Here is a 23,752-nt window from a genome sequence, read left to right as displayed (position 1 = left end):
ATGCAACAGTGTTATGCAAAGCCATAAACTGTAACCTGCACAGCCACTGTCACAGCGCAGTGCAGAGTGATCTGTTTCAAACAGGTACGTTTCCCAGAAGCATACAGTAGTAAAAGGGTTAACTTACATAGTTGGAAATGTGCATCTCAATGGTTCCAACTATATGAGCCTCTAACAGGAGCTTTTGGGAAACGTGCGACACAGTAGGTGTATAAGTAAAGAGGAAGACTAAAGAAAAGGCTATTTAAAATAGACAAGTAACCAGAAAGAACCATACGTGCAGTTTTGGTCAGTCACGTAACATTCCTTCAATTGAATTTTGAGCATAAAATTACAATTATTTTGACACGAGAAAATCTACCCTCCTCACGTAAATGGCGTGCTCCATGTGACCCGCATGTGCGCACAAAGGCAATAGCTAGCAAGCAGCATCGGGGGGGGGGGGGGGGGGGGGGTTATTAAACGTTTATGCAATTTTAAAGAGGTCAGTTTTGTGGCTGCACAAAAATGACACACAGAAAATGTAATCTAGCCCCGATACAGACGCGTATCTGGGAAATGCTGCTCTGTTTGCTTCTCTCTGGACCAGCGTAAGTCGAGACATCATCCCTCAGAAGAGCACTTTCATTAACAGCTGTATATTAAGATTGAATGCTCCCTGAGGTTCAATTTTACACAAAATCAATTTTCTCATACTATTGCTCACTGCCTATGGGCAGTGTCAGTCATCTGTAATGGCTACCTTTGGCTCAGACTCACGCGGGAGTGGTCACCGTCTAGCCTGACGCTAAAGGAAAGTATGATGCGTAATTCAAGGCGTTCGTTGTGTTGGCTGTCATTATGGAGAAACTGGCAGGTCTAGAGGTAGGTGCAGAAACGTGGATGTGGAACACTTATCTCGGGAGCAGAGTGATTATAACAGCCGTGGGGTGACTGTTTAGCACGGGTACCACAGTCAAGTCACCAATTAAATGAAGAGGGCACTCTGCATCTAAAACAGCTTTCCAGTTCTCTTGCGTCTTTAGGCAACTCTCCCTTAGTTGGGGATTCAACTTCTTGAAAAGGACTGAGGTGTACTCTAGAAAGTTACATGCTCAACATACATGCTTTGTTCTTAGCTTGTGAGATAATCTGCAGCAAAATAATAATGATAATAATAACAATAATAACAAGAGAAATATGGATGCTGCATCTGGTTGTGCTGATCAGAGCTGTGATTGAATTTAAAAATTTATGTCTGACCGCAATCGCAAATCTCCACTGAGGCCAGAACTGTTTTTTATGCTGTTCCAGACCTAAACGTACTAAAGCAATACTTGCAACAAAACTGTTTAATCACAGAGCCAAATGATATGCATTTATTTCATGCTAATGTTTAACCACACTTTTCTTAGAGACTGACTGGTTTGCCATAGTTTGTATTTTCATATAAATGCAAATCATGTTGTTTTGTAAACAATTTTATAATAATTTCATGTATGCATTTTGACTATGAATATCCTAATTATAATATACATTATAAAATGTGTATTTTATATATTTCATCTCATAGCATGTCAGAACAGAGAAACTGTGCGTTATCTTATATATTCTAAACATATTGTAAATGAACAGTACATTAACATGAGCTGACGATCAAACTAAAGCTCGGTTGTCATCTTAAAGAGGACAGAGCCCATGTACAGGTTCCACTGATGCCAGGGTTCACCATGACACGTCTGCTATCCCTGCACACAGGAAAGGTCCATCCTTAATAATAAATGTGGTCCTCTTTTCCCCGTCTCTTTTCCAGGCGAAGGGATCTGCTTCGGGGGGAAACCTTTCCAAACCGTCAGGCGGACGGGTCGTGCTGCGCTGCATGTGCCAGCGGCAGGCGTCAAGGTAACATGTGTCTGACCCACTTTCCATGCTTGTGGAATGTGAGAAGGGGCTTTTCCAGCCTTCGGAGGTTATTCCCATTCATTCCACATTACCATACTGTGTCTGGCAGTACTCAGTCACAGAACTCAGCTACTGCATCTATCATTTTACAATTTTAATGTAAAGTACTCTGGGGTAATCCCCTTTACAGAAATATAAACGCCATATAGTTCAATTCAGAAATGCTTTTTAATTTTTACAAGCGATTCTGGAAACCTTAGGGCCAGCATGGCATGCCACTAATCATTTGCTAATCTGAAAATAATCTTAAAAATAGTTAAATAAAATTTGCACTTGTTCTACCACACAGATGCAAATCATTCTGCTACCTCTGCATCGATTTTTTTAAATAGCTTTATAACTTTTTATAGCTTTCCATGTGTTAAAACCAGTTTTCTATGGATTGGTTTTGCAGACAAGAGAATAAGAAAACAGCAAATGTTCATACTTCATATAGTGCACAAGTGTAAAAGATACTTAGTGGATCTGATGGATCCAATTTTCCTAAATGTTCTCCTATAGGAGGGTGGTGGAAGTCCTGGTTTAATGTATTCACCATTTAAAAATGTCGTCTGAGTAAACACCACAGTGAAATAACAAAGAAATGTTGCTTATATAATACAGAAATGAAACTTGGTCAAATTAAAACAGGAAATAAATGCTTATAGGACTGAATCAAGACTGATTACAAAAAAATGTGACAAGCGACGATCAGTGGTACCATTCTAATAATGAACCGAACATGACATTTAAATGCCTGTTAGCTTGTAGTAATTTTCCGCTAATGGTTTTTCGAAGTTTTTCTATAGCAGTCTTCCAAGATTCCCATCATACCTGCAGCCACCTCTGGGAAGACATGCAGAGGTGAGCACAAACATCCATCCATCCATTTTCCAAACCGCTTATCCTACTGGGTTGCGGGGGGTCCGGAGCCTATCCCAGAAGCAATGGGCACAAGGGAGGGAATGGGATGGGGGGCCAGCCCATCGCAGGGCACACTCACACACCATTCACTCACACATACACACCTAAGGGCAATTTAGCAAGTCCAATTAGCCTCAGCATGTTTTTGGACTGTCGGGGGAAACTGGAGTGAGCACATACATATTCCATGAAATTGAACTGTGCATATGGACGACGACCAGGTGAACTGAAAGGGCACGTCTACTATGTGCCTCGGCTTGGGCCTAAAGACGGTACCTTACAAAGTCCGCCCTTCAATATCTGTCACCATCCTTTTAAACCTAGATGTTCTGAGTCATTGGAAAACAATAGGTTATAGACTCAGAGGCTTCATAATTTCCTCGGACCAGTCTCCCTCTCACCAGGCAACACTGCCGGTCATCTGAATTTTCTTGGAAACCCGGGTCATTGGACGTCCTCTTATTTGTCCTTCAGAAACAGTTAATTCAAGGGAATGGCTGAATATCAAATGGAACACAGCAAGAAGCCTGATCATGTGGTCTGAGGACTGCCTCGAAACTCATGGAGCTGGAGATGTGATTAAAAAACGCCGGGCTCCTTTACTGAAAGGTTATTAATAAGGCTGGTGGGATTTGCTGAAATGGGCCACACTAGGGGCTGTATCAGAGAAAGACATTGTTCCGTAAGACAAGTTCATCCTTGGCAGTCTTTAAAGGGGGGGGGGGGGGTCCTCAGTCATTTTCATTTTGTAGTCGTGACAGATTTAAGCACCGATTCCAACCAATGATCTTCTTCATTCTGTTGAGCTAGAGAGCGAGGTATACACCTTTAATGTGTGTAGCTCTCTGATGAACACTCTCGGCGAGAACAGTCAGCAAGTGCTGTCAGAGACACAGAGCGCAACCTCGCCTTCCACAAAATAATGGAAATACCATGTTGGATTATGAACAATCACAGTGCAATAGCGGATAAAACGCTTAACTGTTTCCTCCACTTCTGAAGTCTGAAAACAAGGGTTGCACGGCCATTGAAGTGGGAATGATATCAATGCGCTGTGTTCATTTTTTGACAATAACGCCAGTGATACATTTCTAACAAAGGCTGATTGGATCGCATGTCATGAGTCCTTCAGAAACAGAGGCAAATAGGTAAAGTTACGGTAAAGCTGCCTAATCAGGGACAATGTGCCCTTGGGGGTCACAGTGACTTCCATCAAAAGATGTTCTCTTTCTATATCGGCATGAATCCCTAACAATAATTACTGTCATACCACATTCCTTTCAGATAACAAAAAACAAGTCACCTTCTGGGGACTCACACAGAAAAAAATTCTTCCGTACAGCCTATTACTTTTCGTACGTTAAAACTGACAAAAGCACATAAGAAGCTTTTAGAACAATAGATCTTTCGCTAGCCGAAGATTTTCTGAATCTCAGGAGGATAAAAAAAAACAATGATAGGGTATTAACCCCCAGGGGAGCCACAAACTAAAGCCAGTGTTCTTCTATTAGTTTGCCTTGTGGCATGATTAGCCCACAATCATCTGTGAAACCAGGACAAATAATCCATATTTCTATATACTCTACCAAATATTTTCATTGTCTCTTTGAAACAAGGTCATAGGAGATAAGGACCAATGTGTCAGCAGTACCCCTCGAGCCATAATCACTGCAAATCTAATTCTAGACGGCCCAGTGGCTCTGTTGAACCAGCTGACACACATAAGCATGTCAACGTTTTCCAGAGGTAAATAATGACTCCATGTCCTCTTGACAGGCTTCTGTTTTACCTAACATGTGCATTCTTTGGAAACGTGCTTTGCTCTTACTCTTTTAACGGTCCACCTATTTATTGACTAGACAGGCATGAACAGTTTTCCAACGACATTTCCTGCCGTGGGCAAAAAAAAAAAAAAAAAAAACGATTTGCTTTTTATATTGCCCGATTTTTTTCAAAACACATGAACACACTGAGATAAAAAAGAATGCGAATCGCAATAAAATGTTCCCAAGTTTTTCTCTAATCTAGTTTTTCCTTAAATCACTAATAGACCCATCATCTTACAGTAATACTGACACAATGCATCACACGGGAAAGTCCTTAATATCCTAATATAATCATAATATGTAATGCAGTCATTAAAAAACTGTATTACATTGTGTTTCGTTTTTGTTGGTCACCATGCATAGTGATTAACGCAAAGATGTTCTACGTCACTTTTTGTACATAGATGTTTTCACTGCAATATGCACTAGAAACCTTCAAAAGGTCAAATTTAACTATAAACAAATGTGTAAGACAGCAGCACAGTTCTCACCACTGTTATGCACTGAATTATTATTGGTGTGCAAATTATTGTCAGTCTGTTGTTTTATTATTATAAAGGCAAGTTAATTATTAATATACTTCCTGCTGATCCTCTTTGATACTGTGTGGTTACTGCCTGCAAAACAACCAATTCAATAGTAGTAGAAATAATAATAATAATAATAATAATAACAACAACATCATCATATGGTGAATATGCTAAGGTGTGTTTTCCTGATTACAGATGTTCAAACAGTAGCATACACCCTGCAACAAGTTGGAAACCTGCTGAAGGTGGGTTAACTGCATTCACGAGTCACTGGACATGCTTTTATAATAGCTGAGATTTTCATTAATCGATAAATGTTAGTTTCAATGTGCCATTGAATACCAGTGACAGATGCTGAGCAATCATCACAACGTGCCTGGACAAACAAACACACACAGATATATATATATATATATATATATATATATATATATATATATATATATATATATATATATATATATATATATATATAATCAATGAATGAATAAATAAATAAATTATTGGTTGACGTTTACCTGTAACGCATGTCACGCATAGACTTTTCCAGAAAAGGACACTAAGTCATCGAAAATAAGTGACAGAGATGTTGTGACCAAAAGCGGTTTGGAACATGAATGCATGAACGGATGGACGACTGAACTGACTAATCTATTATTTTTAAAGAAAGGTAAACACTCTTCGAAAGCAATGCAATTCATTCAAGACACAAAATCTTTCGCTTTCTCTGTTAAAAGCGGATAAAGGTTCAGATCTTCTGGATTCAACCGTAGAGACTCGACAGTTACACCTCTGAAAAAACCACAAGGTCAGTTAACTTCAATAACAGACGCAACAGGGCGAACCTCGCGGGTACCAACTAACTAACCCATATTCTGCTAAGCAGCATCCTCATTAAACCTAGTAAGATTACTATCTCTAACATTATTTGCATAAGCTTCGCATGATTCAAATTCACAGTTATAAAATCCAGTAGTCGTTATTTGACTCAACTCATTTGACCACGTTTCTGGAAATTGGAGACTGTAAATGAATACGCATTATATTGAGAATAGAGACCATTATAGCCAAATGCTCTACTTTATTTAATGAATTATTAACGTGTGATTTTGGCGACTTGAACACGAAAACCGCTCGGTTTGTAGTTAAAAGTGTGTGATATATTGTAATTATTGTGAAGTACGTGATTTCCACACCTTGTCTCCGTAGTCTTCTCTTCCTGAGGCCGAAGATTCTCACTTTGGAGAAGATGTCGACTAGGTTCCCGTTGCAGAGACCCTTGTTTTTACTGGGGCTTTTCCTCCTCCTATGGGTGGAGGGCCGGTTAATATTCTGCTCCCGAGCTTGTCTCTTTTGCCGGATTAAACCGCTGGCGATAGCTGCTGCCATGTCTCAAAAACACTGAACTGTTGAAAGCAGACAGCAGCGTACACACACCCAGCCTCGTCTGTACTCGGACCCGTGCACTAGCGTCCCATAGCCCCGCACGGAAAGCCCCTTGATCTACGAAAAACACAAATTTATATTTCTCGGCGAAGTCCACAGCCTACAGTTTAAAGGAGCTGCCAAGCGGCGTGTTTTCATCGTTTAAACATCCGTGCACACAAATGCAGTCTATGGTATTCAGGATATTACAGCCTTTTTTTTTATTATCGATTTTTTAACAGGCAAAATCATCCCGTGTCAACAAGCGTCGCTCAAACTTCAAAAAAATGCAGATTGCAGACAAGTGTCCATTCCGTATCTGCACGTTGCTTTCATTCGCAGCTTATAACGTTTAATAAAAAGCACCGACTCCCACAGACACGTCAGGTAACCACACAGTCTAGTTCACGTAAAAAATGTACTTCTTTACTTTTTCCGCTATATTTTCTTTCTTTTTTTGGACGATGAACAGAAATGGCCACCGCCTGAGACAGTAATCAGGCACTAAAACAAAATATAAAAAACAGAAGATCTTCGTGTGTGTTTCTGCCTTGAAGGACGACGGGTCGTCTCCCAGGTATGGATTTGCTATTGCGATGTTTCAGTTTCCACAATCGTCTGCTTTAAAGGCAATCGGAGACTTTCCTTAACGCTGACAAAAGGATTTCCATTTACCTTGACGCTGTCCATCATTCTGAGGAGTGGTTAGTACGATCGACTAGCACTAGCGATTTTAATAATAACTTTCCAATAGACGCTCATATTTACCAACCAAAAACTTCTACAAAATTAACCTGCTGTTAATTCGAAATATATTCCGATTATATTCCACTTTGTCCGGACCGACAGCGTTGTCATTGATCCTCGTTTCCAGTATAAAAATATGAATCGTACAATTGGTGGGGGAAAAAACTAAAGCTGCCCCAGGTCTTGAGGAGATGACGTCTGCCCTATGACAGCACCGCACGAATAAATAAAGTTAAAGAAATCCCTAGCAATATTATTCAACAACAGTGTGCGAATCGCAGTCTCCTACCAGCCATCACTGAAATAATCGCAATATATTCTGCAAAACGGGAAAGGCGGCAGCTACAGCAAACATAGTTGTCAGAGCATGGTCACAATTTTGCATTCAATTCCCGGCTCATTTCGCGCAACGTTAAAGAAGCACCGGCGTTTGGTTTCCATCGATAAATTAACGCACGCTGAACATCAACAAGTCAGGTCAACTTCTACCTCTTTTTACCATCTACCTCGGAGGAGGAAAAAGCCCATCCTTCGGGGAGTCCAAGGAAATCACTCTGCTGTTTGGCTGTTTGCTGTGAGCCTGTAGTAAATTGCACACTTCTCCAGGACACTTCGGCTGTACAAGGACTGACGCCCCCGCTCAAACACGGACATGGAAACGGGGGCGCAGGATATGTTTAATTCTGCTGTTAAAGATGCAAGCGGCTCATTAAAACAGCCACTACATGCTGTCAGGAAGGTTTCTCATAAAATCCAGCTAACAGACTGTCATTAATTCTGCCACTAACCCTAATATCTCTCTCTCTCTCTCTCTCTCTCTCTCTTTATGAAGTACTACATGCTTTTGTTTACCAAGCTTTATTAGTAAATACACAGAATTGTATTAAGTGTAACATGCAATATCCTAAATAAAATTCTAAATGGAGCAGGGTTTTAGAATTACTGTTATTATGTTCTCAAAGCAGGAGGGAGGGGGGTGAAAGGGAAAACAAACCGAAAATGTTCATACTCTGGTGGATCATTTACTGAATCACATGCCTGAGCGTTATATTCAGTACAGCGGTCAGCGCCCACCCTTTGCTGAAGCCCCGTGCAACATTCCAGGCCATTTCGACGCTTTTTACCTTTGACGTCTAAATTAGGGGTCAATCCAATTAAAGCAGGTAAAATATAAATGATATAGCAATCAAATGTGGATCTAAACCAGTATCTGGCACTGCTCTATAATAACTAGACCCGTGTGTGTGTGTGTCGAAAGCAGTGAAATAAGGAAGGGGTGGGTGATCCGTCCGTTTACAGTTCAATAAGGCGACATCGCCTGCGATGTTTCGCGTACAGACGAATTGCTATGTGCCGGAGGCCCAACAAATCCGAGGCGCAAAGGAAAAACTCACGGGAGCCACCTGCCGTCTGCGGCCGCAATGCAGCGCGTCCCTCCCTGTCCGCGGCGCGGAGCGAAACAGGCGTCGGGTTCAGGGAAATACATTTTCAGACATATTCGATTTGCGGAACATGTCATACCTGACACTGTTTGGACTAGGATTCAAGTTTTTCCTATTTTCCGTCACTGACAATAGACATTAAATATCAATTGTAAAAATACGTTTAATGTAGACAAAACGTTGAGTCTGTGATATAAACTTATACTGACAATATCCTATTTTTGCACTATCTTTAACTTTAACGATTTGCCTGTATTTGTTATTTATTTATTTTCTATTTCCATTCAAACAAACAGACTAACAACTGACACAACTGCCCATCATACATAATATTGAAACGTATCACACAAAAAATGACTCTGCTTTGTTTTTTATGAAACTATTCATCGGCCAAAATACCAGCAAATTGGTTTTTTTTCGGCGCCCCGTAGTCGTTGGCTGTTGGAAGGAGAAGAGAAAAGGGGAGGGACGCTATACGGGCTCCGGCGTTTACAGGTGCCGTCTGTAGCGGGCGCTAGCCCCTAAAACAGCGGTCACTATGTGACAGCTAAAGCCGAAGGGCTTTAGTTGGGTTGTTGATGTCGCGGGTGTTGCCACTGTCATCCATGACATATACCCGCAATGTATGCATATCATTATCGCCACGCTTGCTTTTAAAAAAATCTGCAATACGTTAAAGCATATGGAAATTTTTATGCAGTTAAATGACTGAACCCCGTTATTTGAAAACTATATTCATCAAATAATATCGTGTAAACGTAAATCGATCGCTTTGACTATACAATAGCCTACATTACAATATTCAAAATTAAAAGGATTTACATGTATCGCAATGGTCTTAAGTAGACCGTCTCTCTTTTAGCATCAAACTAGGAAACTCATTAAGGGGATTTGTCTGGGTTCATTAATATGTATCCCATACCCGAGGTTTAAAAAGATACAAACACTATGGTCTAAATATGACTCATTAAATAATAGCAACGGTTTAGGTATTTTGCAACGTACTATATAATTTGACAGTTTCAAATTATATTGAGAACCAACGATAAAGGTAATATGGGAGTGAATCATGACGGAAGATTATTATCCGTTAAGTTCATTATCGGCGCTGATTAGCATTTATTGGAAATTCAGCTCCAACAAACCACCAAGAAAACCTGTATGCGGCGTATAATTGCTCATCCTGGTCTTGGGCACCAAGGGGTGGGGGCGGGGGTTTCTAGAGCTAATCTCAAGCAGCATACAGCGCGAGGCTGAAGTGTACCTTGGACAGGATCCCAGTGCATCGCAGGTCTCGTGCACACACACATCACACAATTGCCTAATTGACTGTGGGACTAAGACCACGTGACACAGAGACCCCACACACGCGGGAGGGAGGTGGGATGAAAAGTCCCTAACCACAGAGGTGCGAGGCAATAACGCTAATCAGGGAGACAGTGCCACCCCTAGGAAACATGCATGTCCCATAAAAATGAGCACACTGCCACAATTTTTAGAACTGACATCAAAGTATTTGGCCACATTGATGGTATTACAAGGTACAATGAAGAAGAAAAAGAAAAGTACAGTATGTTATTCCCCCACTTTGAACTTCACTCAGGATTTTACTAATGGCTTAAGTTATTCAACTGGATTCAGCACCTATTCAGATTTTGAAAGTACATGTATTCTTTTATTATATAAATGTATGTCACCCTGTGTGGGATAACAGTTAAGCTGAATTAGATCTCATTTGTAGTGATAGGAGGGCAAATGCTTTGAAGCCCTCTGTCATTGGATTACTGTGCAGTACACTCACTAGATGCTTTTAACTCACCCGTCAGTGGGTAAAAACAGCTGGTAACAGACTGTGCATGGTCATTTCCCCTACAGTCTATTTCAAAGCCCTCTTTCCTCTCTCACCACAGGTAAGAGCTACTCCAGCTCAGAAACAAAACTTGTCCCCAAGTAATATCCGAGAAAGAAATCAGTATTTTTATAGCTAAGTGTGCATGTAACAAAAATATCCAAGCATAATACATCTGTGGTACTTAAGTGTGTATTTTTACAGTTAGGATAAATTCCGGGGTGTGTAATAACATAACGTCAAACTTTGATTTCTTCCAGACATTAATGAACAGTGCATGTACACTATGCAGCAAGGGTAATAAAATTTTTATATATATATATATGGTGGTGCAATGGTTAGCACTGTCGATTCACACCTTTGGGACCTGGGTTCCATGTGTGTGGAGTCTGCATGTTCTCCCCATGTCGTCGTGGGGTTTCCGCCAGGTACTCCGGTTTCCCCCCCACAGTTCTAAAACATACTGAGGCTAAATGGAGTTGCTAAATTGCCGATAGGTGTGAATGATGTGCGAACGTGCCCTGCAATGGGTTGCACTTTGACTCCGAAAAAGGACAGAGATACACACAGACGTCGACGCACAGACGTCCTTTTAGAACCGCCACTCGGTTGGGTGCTTATGGTCTTTATTCACAAGTCAACCAAAGTCACTAATAAGATTCATTACATGTTCATTTGATTCCTTGATAATAATGCTTTGTATGGCTTGAAACTCTGTAGTCATACATCTCTAAATGGAGTAAGGAAATCTAGCACTGTATAAATGGGACAGAGAACGTCGAAGTGAAAAAGCATCATCATTCAGCTGTAATAATGTCATCCTTAGAGAGGAAAGTCTATATATTACATCACAAAGGTTACGTGGCTCCCAGAACCTAACATGCAACTTCCTCAGGAGGGTTACACAATTCTCACACACCACCATAGCTGACTGAGAACTTCTGGGTGAAAAAAATCTGCTACTCCTTTACAGTGTTAGACTTCTATTCTGCTAAAATAATCCATATAATGAAATAAGGAAGAATATCTATGCAGGGAAATGAATTGGGGGACTTCCCTGCAATATTTTACAGAAGCTGTGGTTTCAAAAATTCACTGCACTGACAATTTCTAAATACACCCAGTGACGAAAAAAGTTAAGCACCCAGAAGTAATGGTCCGATTTGGATGTAATTTGGTGCACGTGCAGACCAGCGATGGGTGTGTAAATGATTCGATTTGCAAGGAGCTGGCACATCTAGTCACCAGACACAGAAGATGCCTCGTAGATGCATTAGACAGCATTACTGTACCAGCACTTTGATAGGGGTCACATTGTGGGTTTGCATGAGGCTGGTGGGTCGTATCGTGCAGTTGCTCGGCATGTGGGTCATGCAGATGTCACAGTTGCCCAATGTTGGAACCAAGGGGCACGTGAGGCACCCACACGTCGGGAAGGTTCCGGTCACCCAAGACAGACCAGACCAAGAAAGGACCATCATATTGTGCGATAAGCATTTACAGAACCCCATGACATCTGCACTTGCCATCCAGACACAGGTATTGGACTCTACAACACCCTCTCACGTCTCAATAACTGGCATCAGACAGACTACAGGTTCACTGTCCCGTGTGTAGGCTGCCGTTACCACCAGCACAGAGACTTTTGAATGGCGCCGTAACCCAGAGGCATGGACTGATGACGAGTGACATCACACCATACTCAGTGATGAATCTCATTCTGCATTACCACGGATGACCGTCATGTGCGCGTATGGTGGAGCCGAGGGGAGAGGACCAATCCTGCCAATGTTGTGGAGAGACAGACCAGCGTTACTTCTGGAATCATGGTGTGGGGAGCCATAGGGTATGACATCATGGTGTGGGGAGCCATAGGGTATGACATCATGGTGTGGGGAGCCATAGGGTATGACATCATGGTGTGGGGAGCCATAGGGTATGACATCATGGTGTGGGAGCTATAGGGTATGACATCATGGTGTGGGAGCCATAGGGTATGACATGGTGTGGGGAGCCATAGGGTATGACATCATGGTGTGGGGAGCCATAGGGTATGAGATCATGGTGTGGGGAGCCATAGGGTATGAGATCATGGTGTGGGGAGCCATAGGGTATGACATCATGGTGTGGGGAGCCATAGGGTATGACATCATGGTGTGGGAGCCATAGGGTATGACATCATGGTGTGGGGAGCCATAGGGTATGACATCATGGTGTGGGGAGTCATAGGGTATGAGATCATGGTGTGGGGAGCCATAGGGTATGAGATCATGGTGTGGGGAGCCATAGGCTATGACATCATGGTGTGGGGAGTCATAGGGTATGAGATCATGGTGTGGGGAGCCATAGGGTATGACTTCAGATACTTTCTGGCAGTGATTCGGGAGACTCTCATGGCACAGCGCTACGTCAGTGACATCTCCACATGTCTTACCCCTCCTGAGACAGCACCCTGGTACAGTCTTTCAACAAGACAGTGCCCGTCCACGCACGGCACATGTGTCTATGGACTGCCTGTGTCATGTTGAGGTAATCCCCTGACCAGTCAGGTCCTCCGATCTTTCCCCAATCAAACATGTGTTGGATCGGTTCAGATGTCAACTCAGACCCAGTGCCAATCTGTAGGATCTTGAGGACCACTTACAACAGCTGTGGGCTGATGTGATGCAGGAAAGGATACAACGGCTGTATGACTCCCATGTATCCAGGCCCAATGAGGGGGCAGCCACACCCTACTGACATGGGACCAGCAGTCTGCCCAGGCTGCCAACTCTGTTGTCCGTTTGATCTGATATCGTAATCATTGCTATACAGTCACATGACCTTTCATCATATGCAGATTCATTTCATTTTCACCACTCTATCTGGGTGCTTTACTTTTTTTGTAAAAAAAAAAGTGTATATTGCTTCAGTATTATAATAGGAACTTTTATTCATAACAATGTAACACTTCCTCTAGCTTTTTAAGGATTTAAGGATGATCAGGTAGTAAATAAGCTTCATATCACAGCTATATCATATATATTCACAGTTCACTTCTCACACTGTTACAAAACCTTCCATAAAACTGAACCTGCCTGCCACAGCATACTGTGCGGCAGATGCTAACAGGGTGCAGTAAAATACACAATGAAAGGGCAGATATATATGTTACTAATATCACTTTTCCATGATTTCCTGCTGGGGACGGTCCAAGCCATGGTACATCAATCATCAGAATGATCTAGTGCATGTTATGTACAGTTAAAAGGTGCCTCTGTGTCGTGCTGATTGATGTGTACCTTGCTTCTAAAGGCACAACCAGGGATATTAATCTCTACGTACGTATGTCACATGAGACAGTGAGCAGACAGTCAAGTCTCTTTTCCGTGCTCTAAATATGAAAATTATTGGCGGAATATTAAACGCCACTAATGAGCTGCCTGCCTGATTATAAACTTGTGAAAAGGGGCATGTAAGCACTTCAGATGCGAGCAGCCGGGATGGTTAACATGCAAGAGGGGTTTTTGCATGTGAGAGAGCAAAATGCATTGGCCGGGAGAAGAGAGGGAGCCTGCAGACGGCTTGAACACATCGCTCCCTCTTTGATCCATCTCTAAGTATGCACATTCTCAAAGTGTTCTGTCAGCACAAGCACAATGACACTCCTCTGAAGTCCAGGAACAGGCTTGAGGACCTTCTGAATATCAATTAGCCACAAATCCTGCTAACAGACACTTTTTCGTGCAGCCAGTAGTTAGACGATGTGTGGGGGGCAGAAGGAGGGGCTTGCACAGGCAATCTCATTTCCTACTAAACCGAAATTAGTACTCAGTGTTTCACAGAATCACCAGAGGATGTTTCATAATCGCATTTGCTCCCGTAAAGCAGTTTAGGCTGAAAGGATGGAGGCTTCAAATGCATCCAAGGTCGTTTCTTTGTCATGTATAGTGTCACAGACATGTCTGTGTTTCAGGTCAGTAATAGGATGAGATGCTTCAGGTGTCCTCAGAAGAGATGCGTCTTGAGATGCAAGAAGATTTCTTGAATATTGTGAGAAATTCCGTAGAGAGGAAATTCCTGCTGAATCGCTGATAATGTTTCTGAACTGTCTTGAGCATATGTCACAGCAAAAGAAAAATCTTGACTCAGATGGAACTTCCAAATAGCCTAGAATCATAATTAAAACATGACATCATAACCCACCTAGACTCAAAACTAAGCATCTTTCCCTAAAACTCTTCATTCCACAGTCTTTAAGCTGCACACACTGTGAGCCCACAGTCCTATGCACGACAAGTCTATAATGCCCCTTTATTAACAAACACAAAACCTGCTCCTTTTCAGTACATAATGATGGATAATTTAAAAACGATTGGTGAACCACTTTCATACTGTGGGCGTCACTGTAGCTGAGAGCAATCAAAGACAGTTGTTATTAAATGCTGGGAGGTTGAAATGCTGCCCTCTGCTGGGAGCTTTTAAGTCATAGCTCTCACGGGGAAATCCAAGGGGAGCCTTGCCTTGGAACAGGGTGGCATGCAATCAGACACGAAATGCTGCTAGCAGCACCGGGGGCGGAAAAATGAAGACGCAACCGCTAGCCAATAACGAGCACGGGTTCAGGGTGAGCACCAATCAGGATGAGCGGAGTGTACCCGTCTCAGCACTGTACAATCTGAGCGGTAAAGGTGCGTGTTGGACGTCACACCGGTTATCACAGAGGCTGCATGGAAGTTAGAACAGCTCGCCATCGGGGAGAGCAGAAGTAAATCCACGCAAAACCTGATGTGACACAAAACCACCACACATAAGCAAACAAAACAAAGCGGGTGCTGTGCTAAATCGCTTAGAAAACAAAACTTTCCAAACAGCAAAAAAAAAAAAACACACAGGAAAGAACACTCTTCTGTCTGATTATTTTTTGTTATTTCATAACACACCAAGAGTTATGCTACTTCAAAGCCTGTTTAGGATAAAAGAAAAAAACACTTCTTTCAGATGAACTGAGTCCATAACTGTGGGCAGACACAGCGTGATGTTTGTATTATTTCTGGACATACAAAACGCAGGAGATAAAACGTGGAGTCCTCCGCGACAATAAAAATAAAGCACACAGCTCCGCATGTGTCTGTCAGGGATTATTTTGCCATGCTCCAGTCACTGAAATAGGGGCGTTCAGTCATCACGCGTCCAAGTTAATTTTACACAATATGCTGTAGTTTGAGTTTTAAAATGATGGCGACGCTGATCCATATACAAATAAACTGACCGCACGTCCAGCTAAATGATTTTATTTTCTACATGGCAACAAGCCATCCTGTTTTCTGTAAACTAAAACATCCTGGCCGGAGCGATGGAGGGATGTCCGGTTTAACTTCGGTTTATAAATAAAAAGGCAGCTTCGGCAGCAATCGAGGCGGGCTCTCCTCTAGGAAAGGGAAGCCGAGACCGGAGGCACCGGTGGCTTGGCGGCACTGGCGATGGCAGGGGCAGGAGCTGGCACCGGGCGCCGCGTTCAGATGTGACTCCTTCACACCGTAGCTGTGAGACGTTGGCCGCAGCCAAAGCATCCCATTCCAGCCCCGGTGACTGTTCTGCTTTCATAAAGACAGAATCCTGTCCACCATCTGCGGTCTAAGTGGGAGCACTTTGGCTCGGATAAAGGACAGAAATTACGTAAAGGGCTACTTTACTAAATATAAAGATAAAGGGAACTTATCTCAGGGCATTATTAGAAATTATTAGATCCTCACTTTTCACCAGCGACACGACGTCTGATTTTTATCAATCCAGCATTGTTTTAAAATACTTTAACTGTTACTCATAGCAGTGCTTCTGTACTCCGCTATATTCAATGGATGAGTGGCAAGGGAAACAGCATTGAAATGCACTGGGTGATTAAAATGCAACAAGCGTGGTATGTTTAATAGATGTTTCAAGGTTGATGCCCTGAGACAGATGTCTAAGATTAAAGGCATTTATTATAATCAGAAATAGTTAAAAAGAAAAAAAATTACACATAATATAAATCTTATCACTGTTCTGAATACAGAATAATGAAAAAATAATCTTTACTACTAAACATACAAAATGTTGTAGTAAAGGTTTTAAATGGGCCGCAGAGAATAACAAGGATTTAAAAACGTGTTCTGCTTTTTTTCTTCAGGACAACTCAGATGCCCCCAAGTGGCCTCAGGAGGCTACTACATGTTCGATGGGTGGCGATAACCATTCAGGCCAACAGCGGGATTTCGGTTTGTTCCCGTATAATGACCGTATAATAACCCTACAGACACGTCAGAGGGGCTGCTCTTCCCCGCGATGCTTGACGGGTCTGACCTCCAGATCTGCTTACATTCTGCGTATACAGTCATTTTCTAAAAAAAAGTTATTAACTGAACAGTCTCTGACAATTTCATCAGAATGACTAACGACTGACGACTACCCTGGATGCGCACTTTGGTACCAGGTTTTCCATAAAAGAGAGTAATGTTTCCAGCATCTAGTTTCCTCTAGTCAAAACATGAGCTATTGGCTCATTAAGCTACAACGCGAAACATCTTTTTTTTTTTCCTGTACTTTCGCATTACCAAAAAAAAGATACTTTCACAGTGAAAAGTTTTACTGTTTCACTCATGTTCACAGCAGAAGCCCGAGGTGGGATTTAAATAAGAAGAAAAAAAAACGGATTCAAATCTACACCTAAGAATATCACAAATATCTCAAGAACCACAAGTTCACTCCACTAAGCATCCAATCTGCCTTCACTTCTCCCATCTCTGGTTCTGCCATCACCCAATGACCAATCCCAGTGGAGGGACTGCCAGCCAATGATGAACACCGAAATATTACAAAATGTTCACTCACAGCCAACCAGACCATAAGTCCAGATGGAAATGTACCGATTTGTGAGCATAAATACATGCACTGTTTGATTGCTTTTTAAACTACACAGCATACATACAAACAGTCCACAATTCCAATATTTATTTTTATGAAAAGTGACCGCCAATATTATACCCGTAAATGTATGACGCTCAGCTGTCCATGGCCAGCCAAAATGATTTACAGTGCCAGTGTGGCACTTATTTTTCTTTTTCTTTCAGTTTTACAGGTTTTTACTTCGGTTTCTATTGGTCTTTGGTTCCCTCAATTTGTCTGATTAACCCCAGCTGTCCATCACCTGCTGCATCTCTCACCTGCTATAAAATCAAACATAAAAGCAAAAAAGCCCTAAAGTCACCCAGTAACCCACCAATATACCCACTTATTTGTATGTTAATTAAGTGAGCTGGTGGTGAAATTTAGCTAGTAAGTGGGAAGGCCTGGGGGCCCCTGAGAGGTCTGGGGACTGAAGCCATGTTCTTCTGGTCGTCCAAGATAATTGTAGGAACTTTTTGGAGACCGGAAGAAATGTTTTCTTCCAGGCTGAAAATAAATTGTCCATGTTATTGCAGTTTATTGTTCTCAGTTCACTGAAGACGACAGGAGGGAGAGACATACATTACAGAGAAGTTAATATTTCGGAAAAGAAGACGCATAAACGATTGTGCTTTACGATTGGCTCGTTTTACCCTGCAGGGGCTATATAAACGATACACTTTAAATAAGTTATTATAAGATAATATTTTATTAATCTCAGGAGGAAATCTTTTACAGTTAAGTATTGCACTAGAGCCAAAATAAAAAGAAATAGAGAAAAGAAATAGTAATTTGCAGATTTGACTCAACGCTGATAATCTATTCCAGCCAGTTCTTTCATTTGCATCTGTTGTGCTATAGGTGCAAGGTAAATGGATGACTGATTTGCCTCATAGAGGCCATATGTAATACTACAGATACTCAGAGATTAAGGAAGTACCAAACGCAGGACTTTTCTCTTTTTTAAGAGGAGTATTCTTGTATCATCATTTCTATTAAAATTATAGGTCAGAATGTCTTTCAAGAATGAAATGTGACCTTTCATCATTGAAATGGATGTTTAAAAATACATTAAAAACCTTTCAGAATATATAGAACACATGCATAAATGTCCATAAGTGATGTGTGCCTTGATAAAAATTAAAATGTCATCTTGGAGCAAAGCGGATGTTTTGACGTTAAGGAGCAGATGCCGACAGCCTTACAAAGGAAACTCTGCAGCTGTATTTCTGGGTTACAACGGTAGGTGGCGATAGAGAGGGAGAAAAGGATACAGATCAAAGGAACCGCATGACAGAGACGCAAAAACGAGACTCATCTGCAGTCATGCGCATGTGGAAGTTTCCCTCATTCTGTACCCATCCCAAAACACCTACCCCCCCCCCCAAAAAAAAAGTGATCGTCTGATTGTAGCACAATATTTACAGTAAACAGCTGTGCAAGAATGTTACATAGTCACTACTGCTTGCTAGACTGTAACACTTAAAAGGCACTTGCCTCAAACTATTCTAAAAAAACGTTCAATAATGTTTAAAAAACGTTACTTTTATGTAACTTTTATGTCGTTTTTTTTTTTTTTTTTTTTTTTACAATACTGCTGTATTTTTCAATCGTATTTTTAAACCAAATACCCACATAAGACAATGGCAGACACTTAAAGGGGAATTCTACCTAAAAATACAAGTTTGTTTTGTTGATCGATATTTTCCTTGTTAATCGGTGTCATTAATTCAATGTTTGGAAAACCAATTCCTTGTTTTTACTGAATCCTTGAAGCAAAGAGAAAGGCACAAAATGGGAATATACCCACTGGAATAGCAGATAATAGCCCAAAAGGTTTTTAAAAAACTCACACATGTTTGTATTCATATCTTTCAACCATAACCCTACCCAGACCAACCATAATCATAAAGAACTAATATAAGACTTTTAACTCTTTTAGTCTTTTTTGCAGTCAGAGATTTGTAAAGAGAAATGGACCCCACTATGTCAAAACAAGTTTTTATCACTTGATAGGGATATTTGGCACCCACAATATTTTATATATATATATATATATACACACACACACACACAATATATTTATTATCCCCCCCTCCCCCCCCCCCCACACACAGGGGCTAATAGTATCAGTTACAAACATAAGGATTTTGTATACAGAAATAATTACATTTTTTCCACACACCACAGCATCCCGGCCATGTTTTCATGCTTGTGACTTAGATAGAAGTATAAAATACTCAAGAGTTTAGCTGAGTAAATCATGGTGAAGGACAAACCGTAAATTAAGCAGAACGGAATGCATGAGTAAATCTGCAGGGATTCTCCAATGGAAGTAATGCATTACGAGGCTCAGCCAGCGAGCTTCTGCGTCCAAAGAGTGACACAGGGGCAGCATTTTTCCATTCCAACAGGTCTGGCAACCCAACACTGAAACCTGGGGTATCCATCTATCAGGAAGGGGGATTTTCCTATCGCCAGGCAGATCTGCTGAGTCATAAGCAGCCGCCCACGCCCCCTCCCACTCCCTGCACACTCCCCAGCTCTGCCTTAATTGATAAAGCTGACCGAACATATCCAGCGTTGCTAGGTAACAGGCTGGCATGTTCCTTGAAGGAATCTCCAGGCGTCACACTGGGGCGGCTGCCACAGGTGCGTGACAGACACCTACGGACGTCCGGCCGCGGCACTGGACATGGTCACATCCCTGCTTTCCCAGTCCAGCGGCATCAGACTGACACTCGGAGGCGGCTGCCATAATCCTTTGGCATGCTTTGGTGCTGAGCCCAGCCCATATAGGATTATGGGTAATATTAAAGTTGCAGCCTCCTAATGTCATAAAATCCACAGCCACATTTTACATGCATATGAGGAACAGGAATTGCTTCAGCTTAATATATGACGCAGTGTTGAAACTATAGTTTATATATATTTTTTTTATAGTTTCTTCATAGTTTTGAGGTAAACGTTAAAGTTGCTGAGTGTAGCAGAGTTCTAACTCTTTATCATGTATGTATGTTTACGTGGTTGCTTTATAGCCATCCATCCATCCATCCATCTTCTAAACCACTCCCAGACGGTCCGTGTTTTTGCATTTCCAACTTCATGTGCTGTGTAATGGGGAAAGCATCTTCACATATAGATATAATGATATTAAGTATTTAACTTAAACTAAGTAAATATTAATATTAACATTTGTTTTTTAGAATTTGTATATTATCAGTGTTCTTTTATATATTGTATTTTGTTTAATATTGATTTGCAGGTTGAAAAATGTTCATTAATGCTGTGATGTCAACAGTTGCTAATATTGTGTGAGCTAATAGAGTAATAGAATTAATAGAGTAATAATTAACTATAGAAATAACCAAACACTGGGAATGAGCCGTACTGGAAGGTCTTGCCCATTACTTTAGAGAGCACACCTGTGGTGAAGACTTGTTTGCTAAGTAGTACAAATGCTTTTCCCAAATGCATAAACAGCCACTTGAAGTGTTTTTGAGAACATAAAAGGTCATTTAGTTAGGTACTCAAATAAAATTCATTGACTTAGGTACTTATGCAATTCACAGCAAGAGGGAGTTTGTGTTTCACAGGGCCTTCAGAAGCCCCGATTATAGGCTCCAGTTCCTATTTCTAGGGATCTACCTGTTTCTCCTGATCCAGCCAATCAAGGAGACCGATTATGTGGATCAGATGTGTTGAGCTGGAACTGAACTCCTCAGGAAGACACCTTTCCCGAAACAAGGTATCTGTAAACACTGGTGCAATGCCACCATAATACACTGCATCTCATAATACATCTTTCAAACTGTTCTTTTTCATACAGTAGCCTGAAACATTGTACAATGTATCACTGTAGGTATGTAAAATGTCACAGGATTGCGGACAGCGTAATTGCTATCTATTTAGCTAGCATTTAACATTTCGTGTTTAGGTGGCTAATTTAGCTTCTGCAGTAAATTACTATCTACTTAACCAGGTAATTCTCTTTATTCTCAGAGCCAATCACTGACTGTCTGCATCCTGTGTCCTAAATGCCACGCCCACAAACTTTGACAGATTTCCTGTTTCTTTCTTTGTTTTTTTTTTTTTAAAGGAAACGGTTTGTTGGGACATCTCAAGAAAATATGATGCAGATGATGCAGATTCATCTACATGACAGTGTATAGCTTGAGGGCACGATGAACGTTCTTGATGGGTTTACCACTGCTTTGGGGGGGGGGGGGGGGCATCCGAAAGAATGGAAGTACGTGCTAAAAGGAACCCCGGCGATGAGGACTAGTTGACTTTTGCAGAAGTTTGGTAATAAGACAGTTCTAAACCTGAGTTCAGTATCAGTTTTCAGGCTGCCTTTTTACAGGCTTTTACACCTCAAAGAAGCTTTACGTTCTTGGAATTTTACCTTTGGCAAGTTGTATGAGTGAATGTTGTGTTTAGGAGGCCTGCTTTTTCTACTTTCAAGGCCTTTCTACCTCTGAGAGTAGTTCTTCATTTGAACATTTGAAATCATTTATGTCAAGAGCTTTTCGTTTAGGGCATTTTAAATCAGAGTTTATGCTGAAATAAATATAATGACCGTGTAAAGATAGTAAAGACTATGATGTGAACGTATCAATACCACTGACTAAAAGGTATTGCTGAAGTTAACACACCGTTAAGGAATTGATATTTATGACTTAAATGCTTTAGTATCTATGATGTAAAGACATTAATGTTTATGAGGTAAATATTAGCAGACTAGCAAACACCTGTCAAACATGAAGCATAAGCAGAGACCTGCACACTGCTCCACGATTTATGTTTTGCTTTGAATTCTTTATGCATACATTTTGCAAGGCCTTCCCTTGCCTTCATGAGTTACCACTCTGATCAGAGATTTTTTTTTCTTTGGGCACCGACCTCAGAAGATGCTGATACAATCACTTAATTTGACACGGCTGTAATCACGCAGACAGCAATAAACTCTGTATATCGGACACCAATTTGAATTTCTCCTGTGTAACTCGTCTAACCCACATTCATAAAATATGCATCGTTGAGAGTAGTGGGCAATTAGGAGGAGTATCGCAGGCCCTTCGGCTCAGCTCAAATCAAGGCTAGCATGTAAAACACCGCATGCAATTGCACCATAAGCACGAGGGCTGAAGGCCAGGCAGCTCTGGGGAGCTGTTCCATCCAGCTGTCGTAGAAGCAGCTAAAGATGACAAACAGCTTCAAGATAACAGCTTCAAGATACGTTGGGAGATGGGGGGCCTTTTATACATGACTGGAAACCCCCAACACTACCACTTATTCACCTAAAAGTCAGAAGGGAACAAAAGGGAAAGGAATTTCACTTAAAGCACCGAGTTCTTGCTGTGTGCTGATTGGTCAGTCTCTAATTATGCATGTGTCACTAATGTTAATATGAAACAGCCGTATGAGTCTTTCAGTCAATGAAACAATCCAGTCATAGTGGAAGAAGACGTGAACTATTTAGCCAATCACAGGATTCTTTCAGTCGAAAGGTAGTTAAACCAAAAGTAGCTCAAAATGTCCTTCCTGACATAGATTATCTGGTCATAACCTCGTAACCGTCCATGACTGTATATACTATGGTCAGGGATGGAAAGGCTGCTAATTCTTAAAGTAAAAAAAAAAATGCTTTACTGCAATATAAATAAACGTAGCAAATGGATTAACTGTGCAGCTATCCCTGTCAGTGCCAATCAGAGCACGGAAAAAAGCACATTCTGTCCCACACAGCAGCCCATGTCCGGCCTGCACTGCGCTCGCTTCAGAGCGAGCGTGTCAGACAGAGGGCGGCCCACTCCACACCTCACAGGCTCATTGGAGGCCTGAACGGCATCCAGGGCACGGTGCTGCAGACCGTACTTCCCGCTATGCCCCATTAATTGGGATCCCCACACCGACTGAGCCACGCGTGGGTCAGAGTGGTCAGCTGCTTCCTCCACTCCAGCTCGCACCGGGCCTGCAGCAAGCCCACCCCCCCCCCATTTAGAATGGCCTCTCTTTCATTCCGGCGTGATACACTTTGATACACCCGGTAACGATTTATAGGTACGAAAGCTTCTTCTGCCAATCACCTCTGTTTTCTGTTCGTTGCAGGGCTGAGAATACAGTTCACTTTCTCCTTGGGTCATGCTGCATCGACTCGGGGAGAGACAAGTTAGCATGAAGTTT

At 41.6% G+C, this 23,752-nt stretch overlaps 1 protein-coding gene across 7 annotated transcripts in view; it reads right to left on the bottom strand.

Annotated features, from left to right (window-relative positions):
* Window positions 1-23,752, bottom strand: part of LOC125709692 (fibroblast growth factor 14-like) — a 108,644-nt gene that overhangs the window by 30,600 nt on the left and 54,292 nt on the right. The window contains exon 1 of one of the 7 annotated variants that reach the window (XM_048978373.1): window positions 6,397-8,801. The exons of 5 other annotated variants lie outside the window; for them this stretch is intronic. In XM_048978373.1, the coding sequence (XP_048834330.1) occupies window positions 6,397-6,589 (193 nt within the window). In that variant the 5' untranslated portion in view covers window positions 6,590-8,801. Of the gene's footprint in view, window positions 1-6,396; window positions 8,802-23,752 lie in introns of those variants that run through there. One more of the 7 variants, XM_048978377.1, reaches the window with a different exon arrangement.

Source organism: Brienomyrus brachyistius, chromosome 16, assembly GCF_023856365.1.
Source record: "Brienomyrus brachyistius isolate T26 chromosome 16, BBRACH_0.4, whole genome shotgun sequence".
Classification (NCBI taxonomy): Eukaryota; Metazoa; Chordata; class Actinopteri; order Osteoglossiformes; family Mormyridae; genus Brienomyrus; species Brienomyrus brachyistius.
Note: the sequence above shows the minus strand (reverse complement) of the source record. Positions and strands in the feature narration are given on the sequence as shown.